The 22,833-nt window shown below is 42.2% G+C and overlaps 1 protein-coding gene across 2 annotated transcripts; it reads left to right on the top strand.

Moving 5' to 3' along the window:
- The first annotated feature begins 626 nt into the window (after nt 1-626).
- On the top strand, nt 627-22,013 carry LOC109270638 (ATP-dependent RNA helicase DDX19B). 2 transcript variants are annotated; one of them, XM_053906664.1, is made up of 14 exons: nt 627-707; nt 1,233-1,358; nt 1,807-2,930; nt 10,418-10,466; nt 11,366-11,419; nt 12,139-12,274; nt 12,591-12,683; nt 16,144-16,246; nt 16,784-16,898; nt 19,155-19,332; nt 19,689-19,926; nt 20,478-20,640; nt 21,126-21,317; nt 21,704-22,013. In XM_053906664.1, the coding sequence occupies exons 3-14, from the start codon at nt 2,757-2,759 to the stop codon at nt 21,763-21,765; spliced, it is 1,557 nt and encodes a 518-aa protein (XP_053762639.1). In that variant the 5' UTR covers nt 627-707; nt 1,233-1,358; nt 1,807-2,756; the 3' UTR covers nt 21,766-22,013. The 2 variants fall into 2 exon arrangements, with proteins under 2 accessions (XP_053762639.1, XP_019310856.1); XM_019455311.2 differs by lacking the exons at nt 1,233-1,358; nt 1,807-2,930 and having other exon boundaries at nt 655-707.
- The last annotated feature ends 820 nt before the right edge of the window (nt 22,014-22,833 follow it).

Below are 22,833 nucleotides of genomic sequence, written 5' to 3'. Positions count from 1 at the left end.
AAACGGACTTAGATTTTTCATTTATTTACTATCAGGACGAATGGGAATGACTGAATAGTTTTCAAAGTGTAAGTTGTTAAGGAATCACCTGGTATCTTAAAATGCAGATCCTGATTTCGTAGGTCTAGGAGTGAGGCCCGAGATTCTGAATACTAAAGGGCTCCCATAGATGCTGATATCTACACTGCTGCAGGGAGATCACACTTGCAGTGGCAAGGACATAAACGAGAGAATGAGTTTCTTCACCTATTCAGAGATAAAGATTTAAAAGTTTGATCTATGTGGGGGATGGGCATTCCTCATCTATTCATTCACGAAATGAAGGTCTGTTATGCATTAGTCCCTGAAGGTCAACATTAAGGAAAGCAGACACTGCCCTGCGCTCATGGAGTTTCCAGCCTAGCGAAGGAAGGAGCTGGATATTCAGCAAAAAAAATGACAAAGTTCAATACACAAAGGGCCCTTTGCTGGAGCCTAGACTCTGTCTTTCGCTCCAAGGGCCCCTAGGTACCTGGGCATGCTTGCCCGACGCTGGGCCGTCCCCTCCGCTGATTGGCTGGCTGAACCAGACCTCAGCCAATGAGGCTGGGGCAGTGAGTGGCCGTTGACCGAGGTAACCGCCCTGCTGAGCGGCGATGGCCGGGGCTGCTGGCCGCATCCGAGGCCGCGCCCTGGGGCGCTTTCAGCCAGCCCTACCCGTGGGCGATGTGAGTATCTTTGAGGTTAGAAATGAGACCCTTTTTAACACATTTAGGCTTGTTCCTCACTCTCACCCCTGGAGGGGCAGGAATAGTAATTATAGCTAATACGTGTCAAGCTTTCGCCATAAGCCAGCCACTGGACCAAAAGCCTTAGTGGAATAATTGAACCGTGCAGTGGGTACTTACCATAATTTCGGAGGAGTTGGAGGCTGACTAAGGTCACATGGGAGTAAATGCAGGAGGCTGAATTCAAATCCAGCTGCTCTTATGACCCTGGGTCCTCTCTCTATGCGCCACTTTGGAAACCAGTTTGCTTCTTAGCAGTTGTCTCCCATTGTGCTGGTGTGTGGGATGGTGACAGTCTAGAATCCTGACGCTAATTAAGTTTGGGGGTTGTTTCTTAATAGAGAAAAGCAACCCATGCTAAAAGCATTTATGGGAAAGATAAGCACCAAATTTAGGAGAGCTGCTGTCTCTTGGGATGGCTATACAGGGGGCTTCAATCGAATGTTAACTGTTTTACTTATTAAGCCCTAGGTGGGAATCTAGATGTTTATTGTATTATTCCCCTTCTTGCCTGAAATACTCACAACTTTAAAAAAAGAAAATATGCACATGGAAAATGAATTTCAGAGGATAAAATGTACACAACGAAATGTAAGTCTTCTCCCACCCCAGATTTCTAGAGCCCCTCACTAGAAGCAGGCACTGTTAGCAGTTTTGTATCTCATTATCTATAGTATGTACAAGCATATATGAGGTATTTTTTTGCACAAGTGTATCCTATTATATACAGTCCTACACTTTGGATTTGTTTTTAATCCCATTATACTTTAAAACAATTTGTTAACCTCCTTTAGCCCTGTGATCAATTTAATTTTGCTGGCAAAATTTTCTCAAGTTTGCTTCTGACATGATGAGATGTAGGTCATGTCTTCCCTGGATGTGTTTGCCTTTTTCTTTTTGCACATCCTCACCTATAGATTTCCAAAAAAACTTCACCAAATTAACCCTAAAGGGTGCAGAAGAAAAAGAATCATGGCAAATAGGGTATTGCCTAGAAATACTTTACCATGTCCTGAACATTCTTACTCATACTCTACAGGTAAAATTCTACAGCCTGCTACTGCTTGAAATTAATTTACTTAAGTGGAATATTGGCAAAGAGAGAGAAATGGGGATTCGTTTTCTCAGGTTGCAGGAAAATGCCAGCTTCTTTCTAGTGAAGTAATAAGGGAAGAGGACCTTGTTTGTTTCCAGTTAGGGGAAAAAGTGTGTGTCACACTTAATCCTTATTTTACCTCTTCTAAAAGCCCAAGATATTTTTTTCTTTAAAAAATTCTCCCGATCATTCAACTCTTAAACGGGAGAGCTGGGATTCCAACCAGGCACAGCTAACTCCAAAAGTCATGCCAGATAGGGAAGAGTTTCCTGGAATGAACTCATTTGCTCCTCAAGCTGCTTTGCATGGCCCTTTGCAACTACCTCCTACCAATTTCATCCCTGGCTCTTGTCAATACTCACAGAAAAGAAATTGTGTCCTTCAGACACAAACCTCCTTGCTCTTTCTTGTTTCGATTCTCTACCTGGAACACATTTCCCTAGCACCTTCCTTGAGTCTTTTTGAAGGTGTAATTCTTTTAGTCTGCCAAATTTTTAACCAAATGGCGTTTGCCATGGCTGATTCCTAACACCTGGGCACTGAAATGACAACCTGAAGATCTCCTTGTTTCAATATGCATTTTGGTGACTACTGTATCTGTAATGGCTCTGTTTTGATACAATCTATGTGAGCTGCTGTGGCAGCGTGCTGGGCGGGAATGTGGTTTTGCTCGTGGGTTGGAGAACCAGTTGGCAGAAGTTTAGGTGTTTTCAGACAACTACCTACCTCAGTCTGTGTTTCTGGACATTAGATAAGAAAACGTGAGCTAAGCAGAGGTAAGGGTGGGGGTCCGAAAGCGACGGAAGCTGCAGCTAGAAGTGGGCGAGGGGAGAGCCGGCGCGGACTCCGACGTCACTGTGGCGCGCCGCTTCCGGTCTCCAGCGCCAAAGCGAATGACTTCCCCCTCTGTGGGGCCGGAGCAGGGCTTGCTGCGACCCCACGGAGCCCACGATCGCGCTTCCCCAGCCAGCGAATCCGCCAGCACCAGCGTCCCACCGGCGCCTGGGACCATGGCCACCGACTCATGGGCCCTGGCGGTGGATGAACAGGAGGCAGCGGCCGAGTCGGTGAGTTGGATTCAGCCATAAAAGGGTTAGGGGTCAGTTTTGACCGACGATCAGTTCCCTTGGAAAGACAGTTGCTACTTTGGTCAGGATGGATATAGAGTGCGTGTGGGGATGAAGCCTGGACTTTGAGCGGCTTTGTTTATCCATCCGCCTCCTGGGTTACATAAGAGCAGGTGAGTGCTCCCAGGCATGAAGAGCTCAGCCGCCTGCCCGTCTTCCCTGAATCAAGACTGTAGACTGCATTCCCCACCCCCCCCACTCCCAACCTTGGATTATAATCACCTTTGTGTCATTCTCCATCTCTGGATTCTGAACTTCCTGGACTCTGGGACCGTGGCTTACTCATCTTTGTGTGCTTCCTCAGCATGCTTAGTGATAATGAATGATCGACTTACTAGGCCCAGCAGTCAGTAAATCCTCTTCTGATCACCTTAACTTTTGTTCTGGGCCTCATGCACAGTAAACAAGATTGGAGTTAAACGTGACTATGTAGAATTCATTCTTCCCACCTAAACACTCTAAGTTCTGATAGTGCTTTGAACCTACTTGTTAGTACTTATTTCTGTGAATCTCTTGAGAAAAAGGACTTTGTCTTACTTTTTATAACTGATAATAATTTATAAGCACATAATTCAGAGTCAAATAGTTTTAAAAACTGGTTCCACCACCACCAATTTTTTCCTCCCCAGAGACAACTAATAGTTCTCTTGAAACTGATTTACATCATTGACCTCCTTGTTCCCTAAATAGCACATTTGTTTTGCTAGTTCTTGAGTTTTCAGTTTTAGGTATTTACTGATTTTGATTCTTTCCTCCATCCTCCTTTCTCCACCACACATGCACACTTTCCCATTCCCTACCTTTTCATTATATTGTAATTTTAGTTAGATCAGTATTTCATGTTTCTATAATTAGTAACTTATGAATACTTTTACTTTCCTCTAAAACTTTGTTTTTCCTTGGAATTTATAATTGCCTTGCAGTTTTTCTTCATGTTCTTTGTATTTATCACCAACTCAACCCCAAGCTATTTGCTAATTGTCTAAGATTATCTCAGGATGTTCAGACACATTATTCTATTAATTTAATTTCCCCCACGTCTTTTAGCCTCCTTCATTTTGGACTAGTTCTCCCTATGTTCAGAACAGAACTCATTTTGGGGTCTGGAGGAAAACAGGGCAGATTTCCCTTCAGTTTCATTCTGGGGATTCACTCCTCTTGTATCCCCTCTCTTCATCTTTCTTTCTTTCTTTCTTTCTTTCTTTTTTAATGTTTATTTTATTATTTTTGAGAGAGAGAGAGAGAGAGAGAGAGACAAAGAGTGAGCGGGGGGAGAGGTAGAGAGTGAGAGGAAGACACAGAATCTCAAGCAGGCTCTAGGCTCTGAGCGGTCAGCACAGAGCCCGACGAGGGGCTTGAACTCGGTAATAGCCAGATCGTGACTGAGACACTCAGGTGCCTTTCATCTTTCTTGATTTGGTGGAGCCATCCATCAGCTTTCTGGAGGTGTATGGGAAGTAAGTATTTTTTAAGATACTACTGAATTTCTGGAAATATCTTATTTTGCCCTATCATTTGGATAATATGCCTGGATGTAGAACTGTAGGTTGGAAATTAATTTCCTACCAAATTTTAAAGGCATTGTGTCATTGCCTTTTAGATTTCTTTATTGGTTATAGAGATGTGTGAGATCATTCTGACTCCTGATGTGACCTGTTTTTCCCTTTGTAAGCTTGAAGAATCTTCTGTTTGTCTCCATTATTCAGCAAATTCATGATAATAAGTCTTGGTATGGATCTGTTTGCATCCATTTTGCTGGGCACTGGGTGGGTCCTTTCAATCTGGAAAATCTTGTCCTTAAGTTATGAGAAATTTTCTCGAAAATTTTCATTGTTGATTTCTCTCCCTTATTTTTCTTCATTTCCTTTTTCACGAATTCTTACTAGTTGAATGTTGGATCTCTTGGACTGGACTTCTATAAAGTTTTTGCTTGTTTAAAAAAAATTTTTTATGTTTATTTTTGAGAGAAAGAGAGAGACAGAGCATGAACAGGGGAGGGAGGGGCAGAGAGAGAGGGAGACACAGAATTTGAATCAGGCTCCGGGCTCAAGCTGTCAGCACAGAGCCCGATGCGGGGCTCTAATTCACAACTGTGAGATCATGACCTCATCTGAAGTCGGACGCTTAACTGACTAAGCCACCCAGACGCCCTGGCCCTCTAAAGTTTTTAAGTCAAGTTTACTGAGATATAATTTACGTATAGTAAAACTCACCCATATTCTGTGAATTTTGACAAAGGCATCCAGTTGTGTAACCATCACCACAATCAGCATGTGGAACATTTCCATCACCTCCAAAAAGTTCCCTCAAACTTTAGTCACTCCGTTCTCCCCACCCTTCTCTGGCAACTGCTGACTTGTTTTCTGTCTCTTTAGATTTGTCTATTCTGGACATTTTTTTTTTTTTTAATTTTTTTTTTTCAACGTTTTTTATTTATTTTTGGGACAGAGAGAGACAAAGCATGAACGGGGGAGGGGCAGAGAGAGAGGGAGACACAGAGTCGGAAACAGGCTCCAGGCTCCGAGCCATCAGCCCAGAGCCTGACGCGGGGCTCGAACTCACGGACTGTGAGATCGTGACCTGGCTGAAGTCGGACGCTCAACCGACTGCGCCACCCAGGCGCCCCTATTCTGGACATTTTATATAAGTGGTATCATACAATAGATGGTCTGTTGTGTCTGGCTGTTTTCACTTAGCATAATGTTTTCAAGGTCCATTCATATTGCAGCAGGTGTCAGTACTTCATTCCTTTTTATTGCCAAAAAATATTACGTTGTCTAGATGTATCCCATTCTGTTTATCCCTTCATCAATGTCCAGTGATGAGCATTTGGATTGTTTCCACTTTTTGGTTATTTTGAATAATGCTGGCTATGATCATTCATGTACAAGTTTTTCTGTGAACATGTATTTTCATTTCTCTTGGGTGTACACCTAGAAGTGGCATTGTTGGATTATATAATAACTCTATGTTTAACTTTTGAGGAACTGTCAGCATTTTTTCCAAAGTGGCTGCACCATTGTATCATCCTTAAAATGATTCTTTTCTTTTTTTCTTTAGTTGATGTATTTATTTTGAGAGAGTGAGCAAGTGCATACAGGAGAGGGGCAGAGAGAGAGGAAGAGAATCCCAGGCAGGCTCTGTGCTGTCAGTGCAGAGTGCGACGCAGAGCTCGATCTCACAAACTGTGAGATCATGACTTGAGCTGGAAGAGTCAGATGCATAACTGACTGAGCCACCCAGCTGCCCCTAAAATGATTATTTCCTATGAGAATAGTATTATCTATGAGAGGCACCATTGTGTAGAGGTTAAAACCTTAGCTTTTGGGGTGCCTGGGTGGCTTAGTCAGTTAACCATCCAACTCTTGATTTCAGCTCAGGTCATGATCTCCCAGTTTGTGGGTTTGAGCCCTAAATGGGCTCTGTGCTGACATCGCAGAGCCTGATTAGGATTCTGTCCGTGTCTCTCTACCTCTCTCTCTCTCTCTCTGCCCCTACCCCACTCACTATCTGTCACTCTCTAAATAAAATAAACTTAAAAAAACAAACCAAACCCTTAGCCTTTTTTGTATTCTGGGTCCATCATTTACTAGTTATGTGACCTTGGGCAAATGGCTTAACCTTTCTGTGCCTCAGTTTCCACATCTGTAAAATGAAGATAATCAGGTTACCTCATTGGGTTATGGACATGCCTATTACAAGTCCTACATGTGTAATAGCCATTATTATCATTATCTATAATGCACAGTTTCTTTGCAGGAATCTTTTAAATTACTTGCCCATATTGTATGGATTAGTTAGTTGAGCCTGGATAAGGTTTGTGAATCTACTTAACCGTGCACAGGTAAATTAGATCACAATATTCTAACACTGAGCAAACGAGTAAAGACACCTCTGTTACCCTCTGCCTTATGGAACTGCTACTGAGGATCACCACAGGTACTGTGTGACATAGGTGACAGTGATGTGTATAGTACAGGGTTACTGTATTTTAAATATTCATTAAGCTTCATTCCTTATTTATCTTAGATAAGAAAAATTAGATTCTATTTATATTTATTTCCTTGTTCTTCAGTGGCTCCACTCTGTTCCCCTCTGTTCCGTTGGAGACTTCTTTTCAATTTACAGGAGGGCAAACAGATTAGAAAACTGATGAGTATGACTCAAGTCCTCGACTTCACCATTTTGCCGAAGACAATCTCTATTCAGTATAGTTCATTTGACATTAAATCTTCCTTCTTCTGTCTCAAGAATCCTTTCTCAAGTGCTTTTGAATAAAATGCAATGTGTAACTGTACAATTTTCAATTATTTTAACACATCTTAAAAACAAATAATAAAGGCATTGAAAGAATGTGGATCTTACAAAGTGGATGTTTTTGTTCTTTTGCTTTTTGGTTAATTTCAAAATGGTTTGCGATGAAGTTGCATCAGAAAATCGTTTCTCCTTTTTGGTCCAAGTAAATAGAGCAAAGGAAGGTATCTAAACTAACTGTATTTTTTTATTTTATTAAAAAAAATCGTTTTTAATGTTGATTTATTAAATCAGTCAGAGAGAGACAGAATGCGAGCAGGGGAGGACTAGAGAGAGAGGGAGACATAGAATCTGAAGCAGGCTCCAGGTTCTGAGCTGTCAGCACAGAGCCTGATGCAGGGCTCGAACTCATGAACTGCGAGATCATGACCTGAGCTGAAGTCGGCCGCTTAATCAACTGAGCCATCCAGATGCCCCTAAACTAACTGTATTTTTAATATAAATTTCACTGTTCAGTTCACTGACACTGTACTGGGTAATCCATCCTTCACGGTCTTGCTTTATAGGCTTTGAGGTCCTTAGAGCCAAGTGAGGGCTGAGGGGTTTTTTTTGTTTGTTTATTTATTTACTTTTTTTAAAAATTTTTTTGAATGTTTATTTATTTTGGAGAGAGAGAGAGACAGAACATGAAGGGGGAAGGGGCAGAGAGAGGGAAACACAGAATCTGAAGCAGGCTCCAGGCTCCGAGCTGTCAGCACAGAGCCCTACGGGGCTCGAACTCACAAACCGTGAGATCATGACCTGAGGCAAAGTTGGACGCTCAACCGACTGAGCCACCCAGGCGACCCTGTTTGTTTACTTTTTGAGAGAGCATACAAGCAGGAGAGGGGCAGAGAGAGAGGGTGAGTAAAAATCCTGATGTGGGGCTCAGTCTCACGAAATGTGAGATAATGACTTGAGCGAAATCAAGAGTGGGATGCTTAACCAACTGAGCCACCCAGGCCCCCCCCCCCCCCCCGGGTATGTTTTTAGATTCTGCTGGAACCTCTCCAGAATCCTGATACATCTGTTAATTTCACTTACATTGTTGCTACCAACTTTTCCTGCATTTCCATTATTTTAACTATTTACTCTGTTAACTTCCATTTGAACAATATATTAGCAAGAGAATGGTTTGTTCTTTTTATCATTGATAATTAAAATGCTTTAGGGTAATAGATGTTTCTAATACTTAAATCATTTGTACCTCAGCCCTATCATTTGTTGTAGCTAGCAGTTATCACCCTAGGAGTGAGTGCTATTAACTGTTTAAATATTGCCAGTAAGTCAGGCAGTCTGTCTCTGTGCCCCTGCCCCCCAATCTCTATCCCTCTCCCTCTCCACAGCCCTGAATACTACACTTGAACTAGATTTGTTGGCAGGGTATGGAGGAGTGCTTTAGAGAAGACTCAAATACATTGAACGGTGCCATACATCATATGCTGCACTGGTTGCTTCATATTGACTGTTGGTGTGTTTGCTGTCATGTGGAATTAATGAAGGATTTTTACTGCTTTATGACAATTTCCTTTCTTGCCAGTCTCTCCAGTGTGTCCCTCCCCCCCCCCCCCCCACTTCTCCATCCCCTAACAGTAAAGCATACAGAGACACCAGAAACTCCCTTTTCAGTTAGCAACAATAGAGAAGTGAGGTTCCTCCATCCCAACTAACCACCCATCAAAATAAACAACTGTTTCATTCCTCTCTTGCCTTTCCCCTTTCTTGGAGTTAGAGGAAAGACAGAATGAACCTCAAAACATAAAGAATTGCTGGTATAGGTGGCACTTTAAGAAATAGCCATTTTCGGGGCACCTGGGTGGCTCAGTCAGTTGAGCGTCTGAATTCAGCTCAAGTCATGATCTCACGGTTTGTGAGTTGGAGCCCTGCGTTGAGCTCTGTGCTGACAGCTTGGAGCCTGGAGCCTGATTCGGATTCTGTGTCTGTCTGTCCCTCTCTCTGCCCGTTCCCCATCACACTTTGTTTCTCTCTGTCTTTCAAATAAAAATAAACATTAAACAAATTCTTAAAAAGTAGCCATTTTCATTCTTTCACCCTTCACTAGATGATGTCCTAAGCCCCCTTAATATTTTGTGGTTAGAGCACCTGCTTTCTGCTAGATCCAAAGATCAAGTAAAAATAAAAAACATTCCTGTCTTTAAGGTATTTTCTTTTCCACCCAGCTTTTACTGAGGTTTGGTTGACAAATAAAAGTGTATTTTCATTCTAATAGAGGAGATAAGTCCTGCCAAATTTATAGTGTTTGATCAAAGTCCTAATAATTCTTTTTTTGAATTCTTTGCTTTCCCACTTCAGATTGCTAGGTATTTTGATTATACAGTGTGCTATGACGCCCCAGATTGTTTTCAGTTTAAAATATCAGACTTCCAGGGGCACCTGGGTGGCTCAGTTAAGCGTCCAACTTTGGCTCAGGTCACAATCTCGTGGTTCGTGAGTTCAAGCCCCTTGTTGGGCTCTGTACTGACAGCTCAGAGTCTGGAGCCTGCTTTGGATTTTGTCTCCCTCTCTCTGCCCCTCCCCCGCTCACACTCTGCTCTCTTTCTCTCTCTCAAAAATAAACAAACACTAAAAAATAGACATATATCAGACTTCCATCACAAGGAAATCTTGAATGTGAGGATGCATATCGGCATGTTGTGGTCCCGTGGCTCAAACATATCTTGCAACATAACTGATGCCTACCCACAGATGCTTTTCATTGCAGCCCTCCCACCTGATATTCTCTGTCTGAAGTGTGACTGCATCTCCCAGTATCTTTTAAAATTTCCTGTTTGTAATACAAGAGAATGACAACTCAAGTGGTATTCTACTGAGAGAGTCTTTGTAATAAGGGCCTTAAGCAAACTCACAAATTATAATTCTCTCTAGGGATTATAATTAGGAGGTGTGGATTTTGAGCTGTTGTGTAACCAGGTTTTTTCTCTTGCTGTATTTATGGGACATTTTGTTTATTCTCACTCATTTAGTCAACAAAAGGAGCCCAGCAGAACAACCTAATGAATAGGTCTTGAGTGTGGCTCATTTCTTCCTAGCTTCATTGGGGAGGCTCTGTTGATTCACAATCTTTTAAGTGATTTTCCTGACACTTTCCCCCCCTCTCCGTATTCTCCATTTAGTTGAGCAACTTGCATCTTAAGGAAGAGAAAATCAAACCAGAAGCCAATGGTGAGTAAAAGCTAGTTTGAAAGCACATGTGATTTCCTTTAGTATTTCTGCTGTGACATAACAACTGTCTGGAAAACAAATTATATATGTACCAGGAAGGGGGCTGACAGATACTGGCAGTTGTTTGATTTGGGAATTAAACTGGACTGTTTTGCTTTGTACTGTGCTTAATATAAGCATGAGGATGCCTAATTGACTTATAAGTGATCAAATTGATTGCTGTCCATGAGAATATACTGCCAAAGATTATTTGTTGTTTTTTCAAAATATTCCTCAATTTGAGATGAGAGAGGCAAAGTATGAGCAACCTGAGAATTAAACTATTGTCATTATCTAAAATCATATCTACCAAAAATCCATTAAATTTTTGTTGATGTACTTAAAATTACTGGCGGGGTGGAGGGAATAGGAACATTAACCTCATTCCAAATTTACTTACAATCTTTTTCTGTATATTTTTTGATAACGACAACATTGTTTGAATATGCATTTCTATTAATCAATAGTTTATATACATAGAATCCTAATGGCATTATAGCGTGTATATATTGATGAAATATGATTTCCTCTGTTGAACATCAAGGTGGTTTGTGATCATTGCCTGCTGTGATCATCTTTCTATAACATTTCAGAAATATTGATGATATGAGGCAAAGTCACATTTGTTTGAGGTATAGTGAGAGGACTTGGAATAGGAAAGAATTGAAGTGTTAGAAACATTGTTTCATACCTTTATTTATTTAGGAACAATAAAATGTTTTTATCTGTGGCTTGGTTTCCTCATTTATTTTTCTGCTCCCCAGGCCTTTACATTTCTAGTGTCTCATAGAATTTGAATTGTCTCAGCTGTTGGGTATGGGATGTGATACTGAATGACGGCCACTTTGTGTCTGATAAAGGTGCTGTTGTCAAGACCAATGCTAATTCAGAGAAGGCAGATGAAGAAGAGAAAGGTAACACAGCCTAGAGCTATACCCACAAGATTCTACAGTCTTAAGAGAATAGATTGTTAAATGGCTTTGTTTTTATGCCCAACTTGGTTTGACTTTAATGGGAGTCACAGTGCTAATAAAAGTTCAACATAGTTGTTGAAAGAATTTTCATTGTTTACATTTTAGGGAAATTTTATTTTGAACCACTGATGGACTCCAGCAGCAGGAAATATTCCCTGAATGATTATCTTGTACAGGGTATTATAAAAGAAATTTTAAGTTGCATCCCCATTGTCTAATAAAGTTAATGATATTTGGACATATTAAACATAGATAACAAGATAGAAATAGCTTATATGATATCAAAATATAAACTTTGTTAATTTCTGGGTTTTTTTTCCTATTGCTGTGATGTGTTTGTTAAGCTAATAATTTTTAATTTTCTATTGAGCATAGATTGGGGAGTAAATACTTAGGTACACATAGGAAGAATAGATAACCTCCAGAAAGGAGAGTTGTTTGGAATAGATCCTGGAGAGGGATATGAGGCCGAATTGCATGATAAAGTCCTAGCACAAATACATGTTACTGCTTAAAATGCCACTGGCAAGTAAATTCAGATGAATTCATGGTGGATTTCATGGCCTTTTAAAATTCTTTGCTCTCAAAAAAATGAAAATTAAAAATAAAATAAATAATAAAAAATAAAATAAAATTCTTTGCTCTTTTTTTCCTGACAGAAGACAGAGCTGCCCAGTCTTTACTCAACAAGCTGATCAGAAGCAACCTTGTCGATAACACGAACCAAGTGGAAGTCCTCCAGCGGGACCCAAATTCCCCGCTCTACTCTGTGAAGTCCTTTGAGGAGCTTCGGCTGTGAGTATTTGTTTACTTTCTGACTCTCCCCTTTGTGTTTAGATAGAGATCCTAGTCCTATTTTATACGTATTTTTCATCACAGCAGAACATTTTTAGCTAATACAAGTTTAATAAAAGAATTTAGCTGCTTTGGGCTATTAAGTAAAATTGCCAGGTAATGTGAATTGTGCTCAGTTTCACATAATTCAAGTATTGTTAGTTGTAAATAAAATGTGTGTAACAACAGTAAGAAAGAGAAAAAGAAATCCCTCAGATATTTGGCTTCTTTCCTCAACCAAAGAGACAGTGACTTTCATCTTTAACTGTTTTCCTAGGAAACCACAGCTTCTCCAGGGAGTCTATGCCATGGGCTTCAACCGTCCATCCAAGATACAAGAGAATGCATTGCCTTTGATGCTTGCTGAGCCGTATGTGTCCTGATACAACTCTGTCCCCTTTTTAATATTCCATTTTTTAAAAATCATATTACTTTTTAAAACTATACTAGTAATACATGCTTATTTTAGAAAAGCTAGAAAACAAGGAAAAATAAAAATCATTTGTAGTCTCCACCCCTCACTAACATTTAGAGACTTCTAGACTTTTTTATGTAAACTTACATATCTATAGCTATACCTTTTTTTTTAATAATGTTTATTTATTTGAGAGAGAGAGTGCACGAGCAGGGGAGGGGCAGAGGTGGTGGGGAGAGAGAATCCCTAGCAGGCTCCGCGCTGTCAGCGCAGAGCCTGATGTGGGACTTAATCTCATGAACGGTGAGATCGTGACCTGAGTTTAGATCAAGAGCCAGACGCTTAAGCGACTAAGCCACCAAGGCGTCCCATACCTTTTTTTTTTATAGCTAGTTTATTTTTTATTTTATCATGTGTGCAGTTGGGTAAGGGGTAAAGGGGGAGAAGAGAGAGAATCCCAAGTCCCAAGCAGGCTTCACACCTAGTGCAAAACCTGACAGGGGCTTGATCCTGTGACCATGAGATCGTGACATGAGCTGAAATCAACACTCAATTAACTGAGCCACCAGGTGCCCCTATACCTTTTTTAAAAAATGGAACCATATAAAATCTTCAAATGCTTTTTAAAAACTTAATTAGGGGCACCTGGGTGGCTCAGTTGGTTAAGCGTCTAACTCTTGATTTTGGCTCAGGTAATGATCTTAGGGTCATGAGATCAAGCTCCGCATCAGGCTCTGCACTGACAGCTCAGAGCCTGGAGCCTGCTTTGGACTCTCTGTCTCCCTGTCTCTCTTTGCCCCTCCCCCGCTTGTGCTCTGTCCCTCTCTCTCTCAAAAATAAATAAACATTAAAAAAATTTTTTTAGAAACACACAATAAAAAAAGAAAACTTAGATGATCATCTTTCTATGTTGATAAATAAACATTTATCATTCATATACACTATGATTTCATTAGATGGATGTATAAAATTTATTGTGTCAAATATAACAGGCAAAAACCAGTGTCCTGAAAGACCAGAATAGGGTAATTACCAGTTGTTTTCTGGTGCAGTGCTTTTCACTCTTGCATAGGCATATGAATCTCATAGGAATTTATTAAAATACAGATTCTCATTTCAGTCTCCATCTGAGGTGGGGACTAAAGTTCATCTTTTCTAATAAGCTTCTAAGTGATTATGATGATGCTAGTTTCAGACCACATTTTGAGAAACAAGGTTTGAGAGCATGAGGAACTCTTTATAAAAATAAATCCCTACATTATATATGATTATGTAAAATTATGGAGCATATAATTTAAATCCTGAAACTCCTTTTCCTATGGTCTAAAAGTACATATTTTGGGGGTGTGCCTGGGTGGCTCAGTTGGCTAAGCATCCGATTTTTTTTTTTTTTTTTAATTTTTTTCTAATGTTTATTTTTGAGAGAGAGACAGAGAGACAGAGTGTGAGCAGGGGAGGGGCAGAGAGAGAAGGAGACACAGAATCTGAAGCAGGCTCCAGGCTCCGAGCTGTCAGCACAGAGCCTGACGTGGGGCCCAGACCCACAAACTGCAAGATCATGACCTGAGCCAAGATCATGACCTGACTTTAACCAACTGAGCCACCCAGGCACCCCAGACATCCAACTCTTGATCTCAGCTCAGGTCACTAAGTCAGCGTTGTGAGTTCAGTCCTGCGTTGGGCTCTGCACTGGGCATGAAGCCTACTTAAAAAATAATAAAATATAAGTAAATAAAAAAAAGATATTTTAGGTCTGTATTTTTCTTAACGTTTTCTTTGTTCCATGTCATAATAGTGACTTTTTTCATGATGAATAATGTTGCTTTTTAGCTTGACACTTTGAACATAGAGATGAATAAATGGAATATTTGTTTCACATTGGTCATTTGTGTTTAGAGATCTTTTTTTTTTTTTAAGTTTATTTATTTATTTAGAGATCAGGGGAGGGGCAGAGACAGGAGAGAATCCCCAGCAGGCTCTGCAATGTCAGGTCAGAGCCCAATGTGGAGCTCAAACTCATGAACCGTAAAATCATGATCTGAGCCGAAGTCAGACACTTAACTGACTGAGCCACCCAGGTGCCCCTAGAGATCTTAATGCTTTCATAGATGCTCAATTTTTAAATCATCAATGTTAGAAGAGACCTAAGAGAACTATCTAGTACTATTCTTCATTAACAAATATGTATTGAGTACAGGTATGTAACAGATACTATTGTAGATCCTTGGATACATTAGTAAACAAAGCAGACAAAAATTCCTGCCCTATATAAGGAGCTTACTCTGGAGTATAGATCATTTATTTTTATTAAAAATAAATAAAATATACAGTATATAGCATGTTAAAAGATATAAGTTTTAAATGTAATTAATGCCACTGAATTGTACATTTACAAGCTGTTTTTAAAAAAAGGTGATAGGGCGCCTGAGTGGCTCAGTTGGTTAAGTGTCTGACTTCGGCTCAGGTCATGATCTTATGGTTCATGAGTTTGAGCCCTGCATTGAGCTCTCTGCTGTCAGCATAGAGCCTGCTTAGGATCTTCTGTCCCCCCACTCGTTCGCTGGCTCTCTCTCTCTCTTGCTCTCTCTCAGTAAATAAATGTACTAAAATAAATAAAAGTTAAAACGGTGACAAATGCTAAAGAGAAAAACAGAGCATGGTAGGGGAGATGAGGAATACCAAGGAAACGAATTGCAGTTTTCCCCCAACTTTATATTATGAAAATTGTCGAACTTACAACAAAATTGAAAGGATTTTATAGTGAACACCCATATGCCCATCATCTAGAGTCTGTCACTAACATTTTATTATACTTCATCACATATCTACCCACCAATACATCATTCTTTAAGGTATTTCAAAGTAGGTTACAATTCTAATCAAGTGTTAGGGTCAGATCTCATCAAGTAGATGATGTGCGAGCAAAGCCTTGAAGGAGAGGAGAGTTGACATGTTGTCACCTGGAACAGTTGCCCCAGGCAGAGTATAGCCAGTGCAGAAACCTTGAGATGGGGGCATGGCTGGCATGCTTTTGGGGCAGCACTGAGGCCTTTGTGGTGGAGTAGGTGATTAAGGGAGCAGGTAGCAGGAGCTGAGAACAGAGAACCACTAGGGAGCCAGATTGTAACACAGAAGCATTTTCACTTTTATTCTGAATGAAATGAGGAGTGACATAAGCGGTCTCACGTTTTAAAAGAATCACTCACTGGCTGCTGTGTCAAGAATAAAAGATACAGAGTGTGCTTTGAATCCCACCGTAGTCTTCTCTCTGTGGTGCTTTGTTTGTGGAGCTAGGATGTGTAACTCCACTGCGGAAATCAAAGCCTCCTTCTGTAAACTAAGCCTTATTCTTCATTGTGCTTACTAAGAGAATACTTGAGATTTACACTCCTAAACAGTTTGTTTTCTTGTGCAGCCCACAGAACTTAATTGCCCAGTCTCAGTCTGGCACTGGTAAAACAGCTGCCTTCGTGTTGGCCATGCTCAGCCAAGTAGAACCTGCAAATAGATACCCCCAGGTAAGGGCTTGGTAAATTTGGATTTTCTGCTAACATGTAGCTAGAAATTACATTTGATGGAATAAAAGCCAAGGTGCTTATTACTTTTTACATAAACCAGAGCCCCTTGTGGAGCACAAGCAATATGGCTGATTTTCTAGTAGCCACACACATCCTGTTCTTTCTCCGTGGTTTGCCAGTTCTGGGATACTGCTGACAGACTTGGCACCTCTGCTTGCAAGAAAGTATCATCCTTTGGAAAGTTCTGAGAACTTTCTGAGTAAGTGAAAAGGAAGCTAATCTCCAACTGGAATTTCAGATCCTTGCTCATATGGGAGTTTTTATATTCCTGTGGCCAATAGCTATTTTCAACGGTCTTTACCCAGCCAGAGTTCTGACCCTTCAGAATTCTAGCTTATGACTTTGCAACTTAAAAAATCAAATGGTGTGCACTTTAATTTACATACCCTTCTTCAGCGTCAGCTGGAGGAATAACTAAGTCCTGACGGTAGTTCCCCACTGCCCTTGAGATCTCACTGTACACTCTTTCCCTGCCAGTGTCTGTGCCTCTCCCCAACTTATGAGCTCGCCCTGCAAACAGGAAAAGTGATTGAACAGATGGGCAAATTTTACCCTGAACTGAAGCTAGCTTATGCTGTCCGAGGCAATAAATGTGAGTATGAATATGTGATTCTAATTCATTAGGCTAACCACTTCTATTTTATTTAAAAGTTTATTTATTTTGAGAGAAAGAGCGTGCACAAAAGTGAGGGGGGTGGGCAGGGAGTGAGAAAGAGGGAGAGAATCCCAAGCAGGCTCTGAGCTGACACGGGGCTGAAACTCATGAACCGTGAGATCATGACCTGAGCTGAAGTCGGACACTTAACTGACTGAGCTACCTAGGCTCCCCTAACAACTTCCATTTTAAAAATTTCAAATCATACACAGTAGGTGAAATAATAAAGATAACACACGTGCCCTTTACGTACATTCAAAAACTCAGCACTTTGCCATATTTACTTTATCTGTATGTGTGTGTGTGTGTTGGGGGGGGAACCATTTGAAAGTATATTGCAGATGCTGTGGATCTTTATTCCTAAATACTTGAGCGTGCATCTCATAATAAGGACATTCTTCAGCATACCCACAAAACCCTTATCACAAGAGAGTTAGCAGATTCTCTAAGAACTGGTATCTAGTCCATTTTATTTTTCCCCAAAAGTGTTTCTTTGTGGCTGCTTTGTTTTTGAACCAAGATCAAATTAGTGGATATGCACTCCTTCAATCTAGAATAGTTCCTACATCTTCTCCTCCCCCAGTACATTTGACTTTTTGAACAGGCCAGACCAGTTGCTTATAAAATGTTGCACATTTTGGATTTAATTGCCTAGTTTCTTCTTAATGTCATTAGAAGAACAAAAAATGTTCTAGAATATGAACAATTAACTCTGGCATTTCATTTTTTTTAATTGTAATTAACGTACAGTGCTGTTAGTTTCAGGTATACAATATAAGGATTCAACAATTCTTTTTTTTTTTTAAGTTTCTTTATTTTTGAGAGAGAGCACACAAGTGAGGGAGAGGCAGAGAGAAAGAGAGAGAGAAAATCCCAAGCAGGCTCTGCATTGTCAGTGCAGAGCCCAATGTGGGGCTCGAACTCACAAACCCTGGGATCATGACCTGAGCCGAAGTCAGACGTTTAGCCAACCAAACCACCCAGGCACCCCTGTGATTCAACAATTCTCTATTTTTCTCAATGCTTATCAAGATAAGTGGATTAAATGTAAAAGATAACCCCTCTATCTATTTCACCTTCCCTCACTTACCACCTCCCCCCCACTAGCAAACACCAGTTTGTTCTCTGTATTTAAGAGGTTTTTTTTTGGTTTGGAGCTTTTTTTCCCCCCCTTATTCAGGTTTCCTACTTTTGTTATACAACAAATTAACAATATTTAAGTAATTAAAAAAAGTCTTGTTGAAAGTTTGGCTAAGTCCTGTGAATCTTTACCACTAACCTGTAACTGTGACTACAGAAATCTACTCAGTGTACAATGTCGTAATACCAACTTAAAATTGTTTCTAAAAAGTAAATAAGATTATAAAATTTAGTGAAAGATGATAAGACATTTAAAATTTTTCAATTTGGGTTAGAATGGCAGAGGAGTCTGAATAACTTTTGTGGGGGGCTGTAATTGGTTTGTTTAACAGAAGTAAGAAGGGGCATTTGTTGGCTTTGAATTGACTCAACATTCACATTAGGGCAAAATTTTGGCTGTTTAGAGGAAGCTTGCATGTGTCTGGTCAAGACTGTAATCAAAGGGCTAAAAATTATAAGTGTCATCTAATTCAAAATGAAGAGCCAAATCTTCTAAGTTCCAGACTGCACACACAGTCAAGAACATGCCATGGTCCACCAGGCCTTGTCTGGGGAAGCACTTTATCTAATAGAGGCATTTTGTGTTTCTTTGGGAAAGCAAAGCCTTTCATGATGAATCCTGTTTACTGACCCGGACAGACAGTGCGTAGAGGCAACCGGCTTGACGTAGATGCTAAGGTAGCTGAGGGACAGAGTGCACTGGAGAGAGTGCTGTGAAAGTCTGCTTGGGAGAAGTGCCATCCTGGGCTGGGGGAATGATGTTGACAGAGAAGAAATAAAGATAACGACAGAGCCTCCTTGAAAGAGAACTGGATGACTACAGAGAATGGAAAAGAACACTACTGAAGAGGCTTTCATCTTCTCACTGTGTATATCCTTACCTTATCTGTTCAGCATTATTAAATACTGTAGTGATATCATAACCTTTCCTTAAAACAGTAAGGCAAACATAAAAACAGTTGCATTAAAATACATCATAGCTTTAGATTTTTCTCAGAGAGGAAAGCAGGCTTTTCCATGGAAATACCCACGGAAAACATCTTGTCTCCACAGTGGAAAGAGGTCAGAAGATCAGTGAACACATTGTCATTGGCACCCCTGGGACTGTTCTGGACTGGTGCTCCAAGCTCAAGTTCATTGACCCTAAGAAGATCAAGGTGTTTGTTCTGGATGAGGCTGACGTGATGATAGCTACTCAGGGCCACCAAGACCAGAGCATCCGCATCCAGAGGTAGGAACTCTTGAGCCAAGAGGAACGTCTCAGCCTCCTGATCTACAGCATCTTCTCCTTTTACTTCAAACACTTCTTCTTGCTCCTATCAGGTTCTTTACTGTAGTGCTTCCAGAAGCATTTGTTTGATAGGCCATTTGCTCCTCAGCGCTGACCATGGGTTGAGGAAGGAGACTTAGGGAATCTAACACCAGCCCCCTGCCTGTCCCATGGCTGCTCTTGCCTCCTCCCTGCTGTTCTCCTCCCTTTTGCCTCTTTCCCCGGCGTGTAGAGCATCCAAGCCTGGGGTGGCTGTCTTCTGTTCCTCCCAGGGAAAGACTCGGGGTCATGCCACATACCTGGGTCTTCCCTTGCAGGATGCTGCCCAGGAACTGCCAGATGCTGCTTTTCTCTGCCACCTTTGAAGACTCTGTGTGGAAATTTGCCCAGAAAGTGGTCCCAGACCCAAACATTATCAAACTGAAGCGTGAGGAGGAGACGTTGGACACCATCAAGCAGTATTACGTCCTGTGCAATAACCGAGATGAGAAGTTCCAGGCCTTGTGTAACCTCTACGGGGCCATCACCATTGCTCAGGCCATGATCTTCTGCCACGTGAGTAGCAGTGGCAGCAGCAGGCCTGCCGGGGGAGGAGCTCCACTGGAGGGTGTGCCTGGCCCTCCCTTCAGCCAGCTCCACCTCAGTGCTGAGGAGGACTGGGTGTCCTCTGTGTGGCCAGAAAGGAAATGATGAAGCACGTCCACCTGCCCCAGGGCATATTGTCCTCAGACTGTAATGAGTTATGAGGGAAAGACTGTGAAGCATTGAACTTTTCTTTGGTCCCACCTCTTAGACACACCTTGGGAAAAACTCCAGATAACATCCAATGAAATGATTATGTAACATTAAGAATATAGACTATTTGAGAATGAAGATATTTGGCTCCTACCACACTCTTCCCAGCTGAACACTAAGATGATTTAAGTAATTCATCCAAAAAAATTCACATGGCTAAAATTGTCTTTGTAAAATCGGTAAGCCTACCCTGGTGGCTGAACTCAGCGGGCTTTCACGTATTTTAATGGAAAGAAGCCACTTTTTTGCAGGTTTGTTTTTGTTTTTATTTTTATAGGTATCTCCATTTAAAACCATTCTTTTCACTCCAGACCCGCAAAACGGCTAGTTGGCTGGCAGCAGAGCTCTCCAAAGAAGGCCACCAGGTGGCTCTGCTGAGCGGCGAAATGATGGTGGAGCAGAGGGCTGCGGTGATCGAGCGCTTCCGAGAGGGCAAAGAGAAGGTGCTGGTGACCACCAACGTGTGTGCCCGCGGTGAGCACAGAATGTGCCTGTTCGCCAGGCTCCGGATGGCGAGAGCAGTGCTCCCGCACGGGACGCTCAGATGGTTCGGGGAGTCCAGCTGGGGTTGGCGCTGACTTTGTTTTCTGGGAGAGGCTGGATTCCCCCAGCAGATGAGAACGTTCACAGAAGCCAGGAGTCCTGATGTGGTGGAAGGAAACAGGCAGTGACCGGTTTAGAGTGAACGGTGCCTGCTCTCCTGGGGGCCCCTAGTGAAGTTTCGGCCGCATCTCCAGATTCTTGTATCTAGCAGAGGCTCTTCTGGCGATGTCATAATTTTGTTAGCACCTGCCAGAGTTCTGTTTTTCCCTCTGGATTCTGCTGCGTGCCCCCGGTCCCCGAATCCCAGAGCTGGCCTGCCCCAGACTCTTCCTCCACCTGATGCTGGCGTGTGGCAGCCTCGCCTGGCGGGTGGTGGTTTTTGTTTCCCGTCCTGACTCCACCCCTCTTTCGTGCAGGTATTGATGTTGAACAGGTATCTGTCGTCATCAACTTTGACCTTCCCGTGGACAAGGATGGGAACCCGGACAACGAGACCTACCTGCACCGGATCGGGCGCACGGGCCGCTTTGGCAAGAGGGGCCTGGCAGTGAACATGGTCGACAGCAAGCACAGCATGAACATCCTGAACAGAATCCAGGAGCATTTTAGTGAGTGCCTGGGAGTGTCCCCTGCCAGGGCCCTTTCCTTAGAGGGGCAGGTTCTCCTGGGGCCTCCTCGAGAGGCCTTTGTCCTTGTCGCATTCCCCTCCTTTCCTACAATATGGAAGTTCTCGAAGAGCACACCTGGTGAGTTCAGGTCAGGAACTCGAACAACAGCGCCCCCTTGGCCAGGCTTGAAGGGCCTAGGGCTCTGTCCCGTGCTCAGGCACCAGGAGCCCGTGGGGTTTCAGGAAAGTTTGCTGTGGCCAGAGGCTTGGCATGGGGGCAGAAACCTGTCTGCCTCCTCCCTCCCTGCTGTGCTGTCCCTTCCCTAGGTGTGTGTTTTCATGATAGCCCCGTGTTGATGTCTCTGTGAATTCTCTTTTTCTCCCCAGATAAGAAAATAGAAAGATTGGACACAGATGATTTGGATGAGATTGAGAAAATAGCCAACTGAGAAGCTCCGTCAGTCACCAGTGCCCACCCCTGGTGCTCCCCCCGCACGGGAGACTGGTGCTTTCACGGCATAGGCCTCGACAGTCGCCACAAAGAAGAGAAGGCAGAGGAGAGAGAAACTACCTACCTCATTTTAAATTACGTTTGGACTAGACAAAAATTGTGCAAATGATGGGGGAAGGTAGAAAAAAATTGTTTACACAACTCTTGAAGATTAGGCGTGAATACACAGAAATTTACCTTTTGAAATTCTGTCTTTTTTTTTGGCCAGCATTTTCCCCATCTAGATGCTGTGGCTAATCACTTGTTCAAGATCTTTGCAGCAGCCCCTGCCTATTCTCTGGCCAGTAGCGTTAAGACCAGCGTCCAGACAGAATAGAGATGAAGAGGGACACGGATGGGGCGTTTGGATGGCTTGGTCGGTTAAGTGTCCGACTTCAGTTCAGGTCATGATCTCAGTTTGTGGATTCGGGCCCCACATCAGGCTCTGTGCTGACAGCTCAGAGCCTGGAGCCTGCTTTGGATTCTGTCTCTCTTTGCCCCTCTCCTGCGTGCACTCTGCCTTTCTCTCAAAAATAAATAAATGTTAAAAAAAAAAAAGAGAGAGAGGGACACAGAGACAGACAGAGAGAGATCCCAAGTAAGATAGGTGATAAGCCAGCCATCATGTTTGGAGTATGGCATGAGGCCTGTGAGCTGAGGGTGGGGCACCTTATCTGAGTGTTGTCAGTCCCGCCTGCCCTGTTGCCCACAGCATGGACCAAAATGCCAACCTGGGGCTTTTGGTGTATGCAGGTTTGTGTTGCAGGACCACGACCTCGTGGTTTTCATCAGCAGGTGCAGTCTGTATATAGTGCACATCTGATTACCAGTGGGTCCATTGCCTGTGCTTAAGGCCTGTGGTAAAGTCATAGTGGAGAGGTGGTGGTGGCCCTAGCTTGCCACACAGCCTGGGCTTACAGGCACTTGCAGCATCTTTTTTACATCCCAGGTGTCACCTTGACCCCTTCATAGTCCCAGGCAAATAAAAGGTGATTTAAGGTTTGGATCCTCAGTGAAAATTATGGCT

This window comes from Panthera pardus, unplaced genomic scaffold, assembly GCF_024362965.1.
Source record: "Panthera pardus isolate Hobbes unplaced genomic scaffold, ASM2436296v1 HiC_scaffold_19, whole genome shotgun sequence".
Classification (NCBI taxonomy): Eukaryota; Metazoa; Chordata; class Mammalia; order Carnivora; family Felidae; genus Panthera; species Panthera pardus.
This window is presented reverse-complemented; position numbering and strand designations above follow the sequence as displayed.

Excerpts from the sequence above, each read along its gene's own strand:
- LOC109270638 (XM_053906664.1), top strand. The coding sequence starts at position 2,757 with ATGACTTCCCCCTCTGTGGGGCCGGAGCAGGGCTTGCTGCGACCCCAC. Across the intron at positions 20,641-21,125 it reads CACCAACGTGTGTGCCCGCG|GTATTGATGTTGAACAGGTA; the intron begins GTGAGCACAGAA and ends TCTTTCGTGCAG. Across the intron at positions 21,318-21,703 it reads CAGAATCCAGGAGCATTTTA|ATAAGAAAATAGAAAGATTG; the intron begins GTGAGTGCCTGG and ends TTTTCTCCCCAG.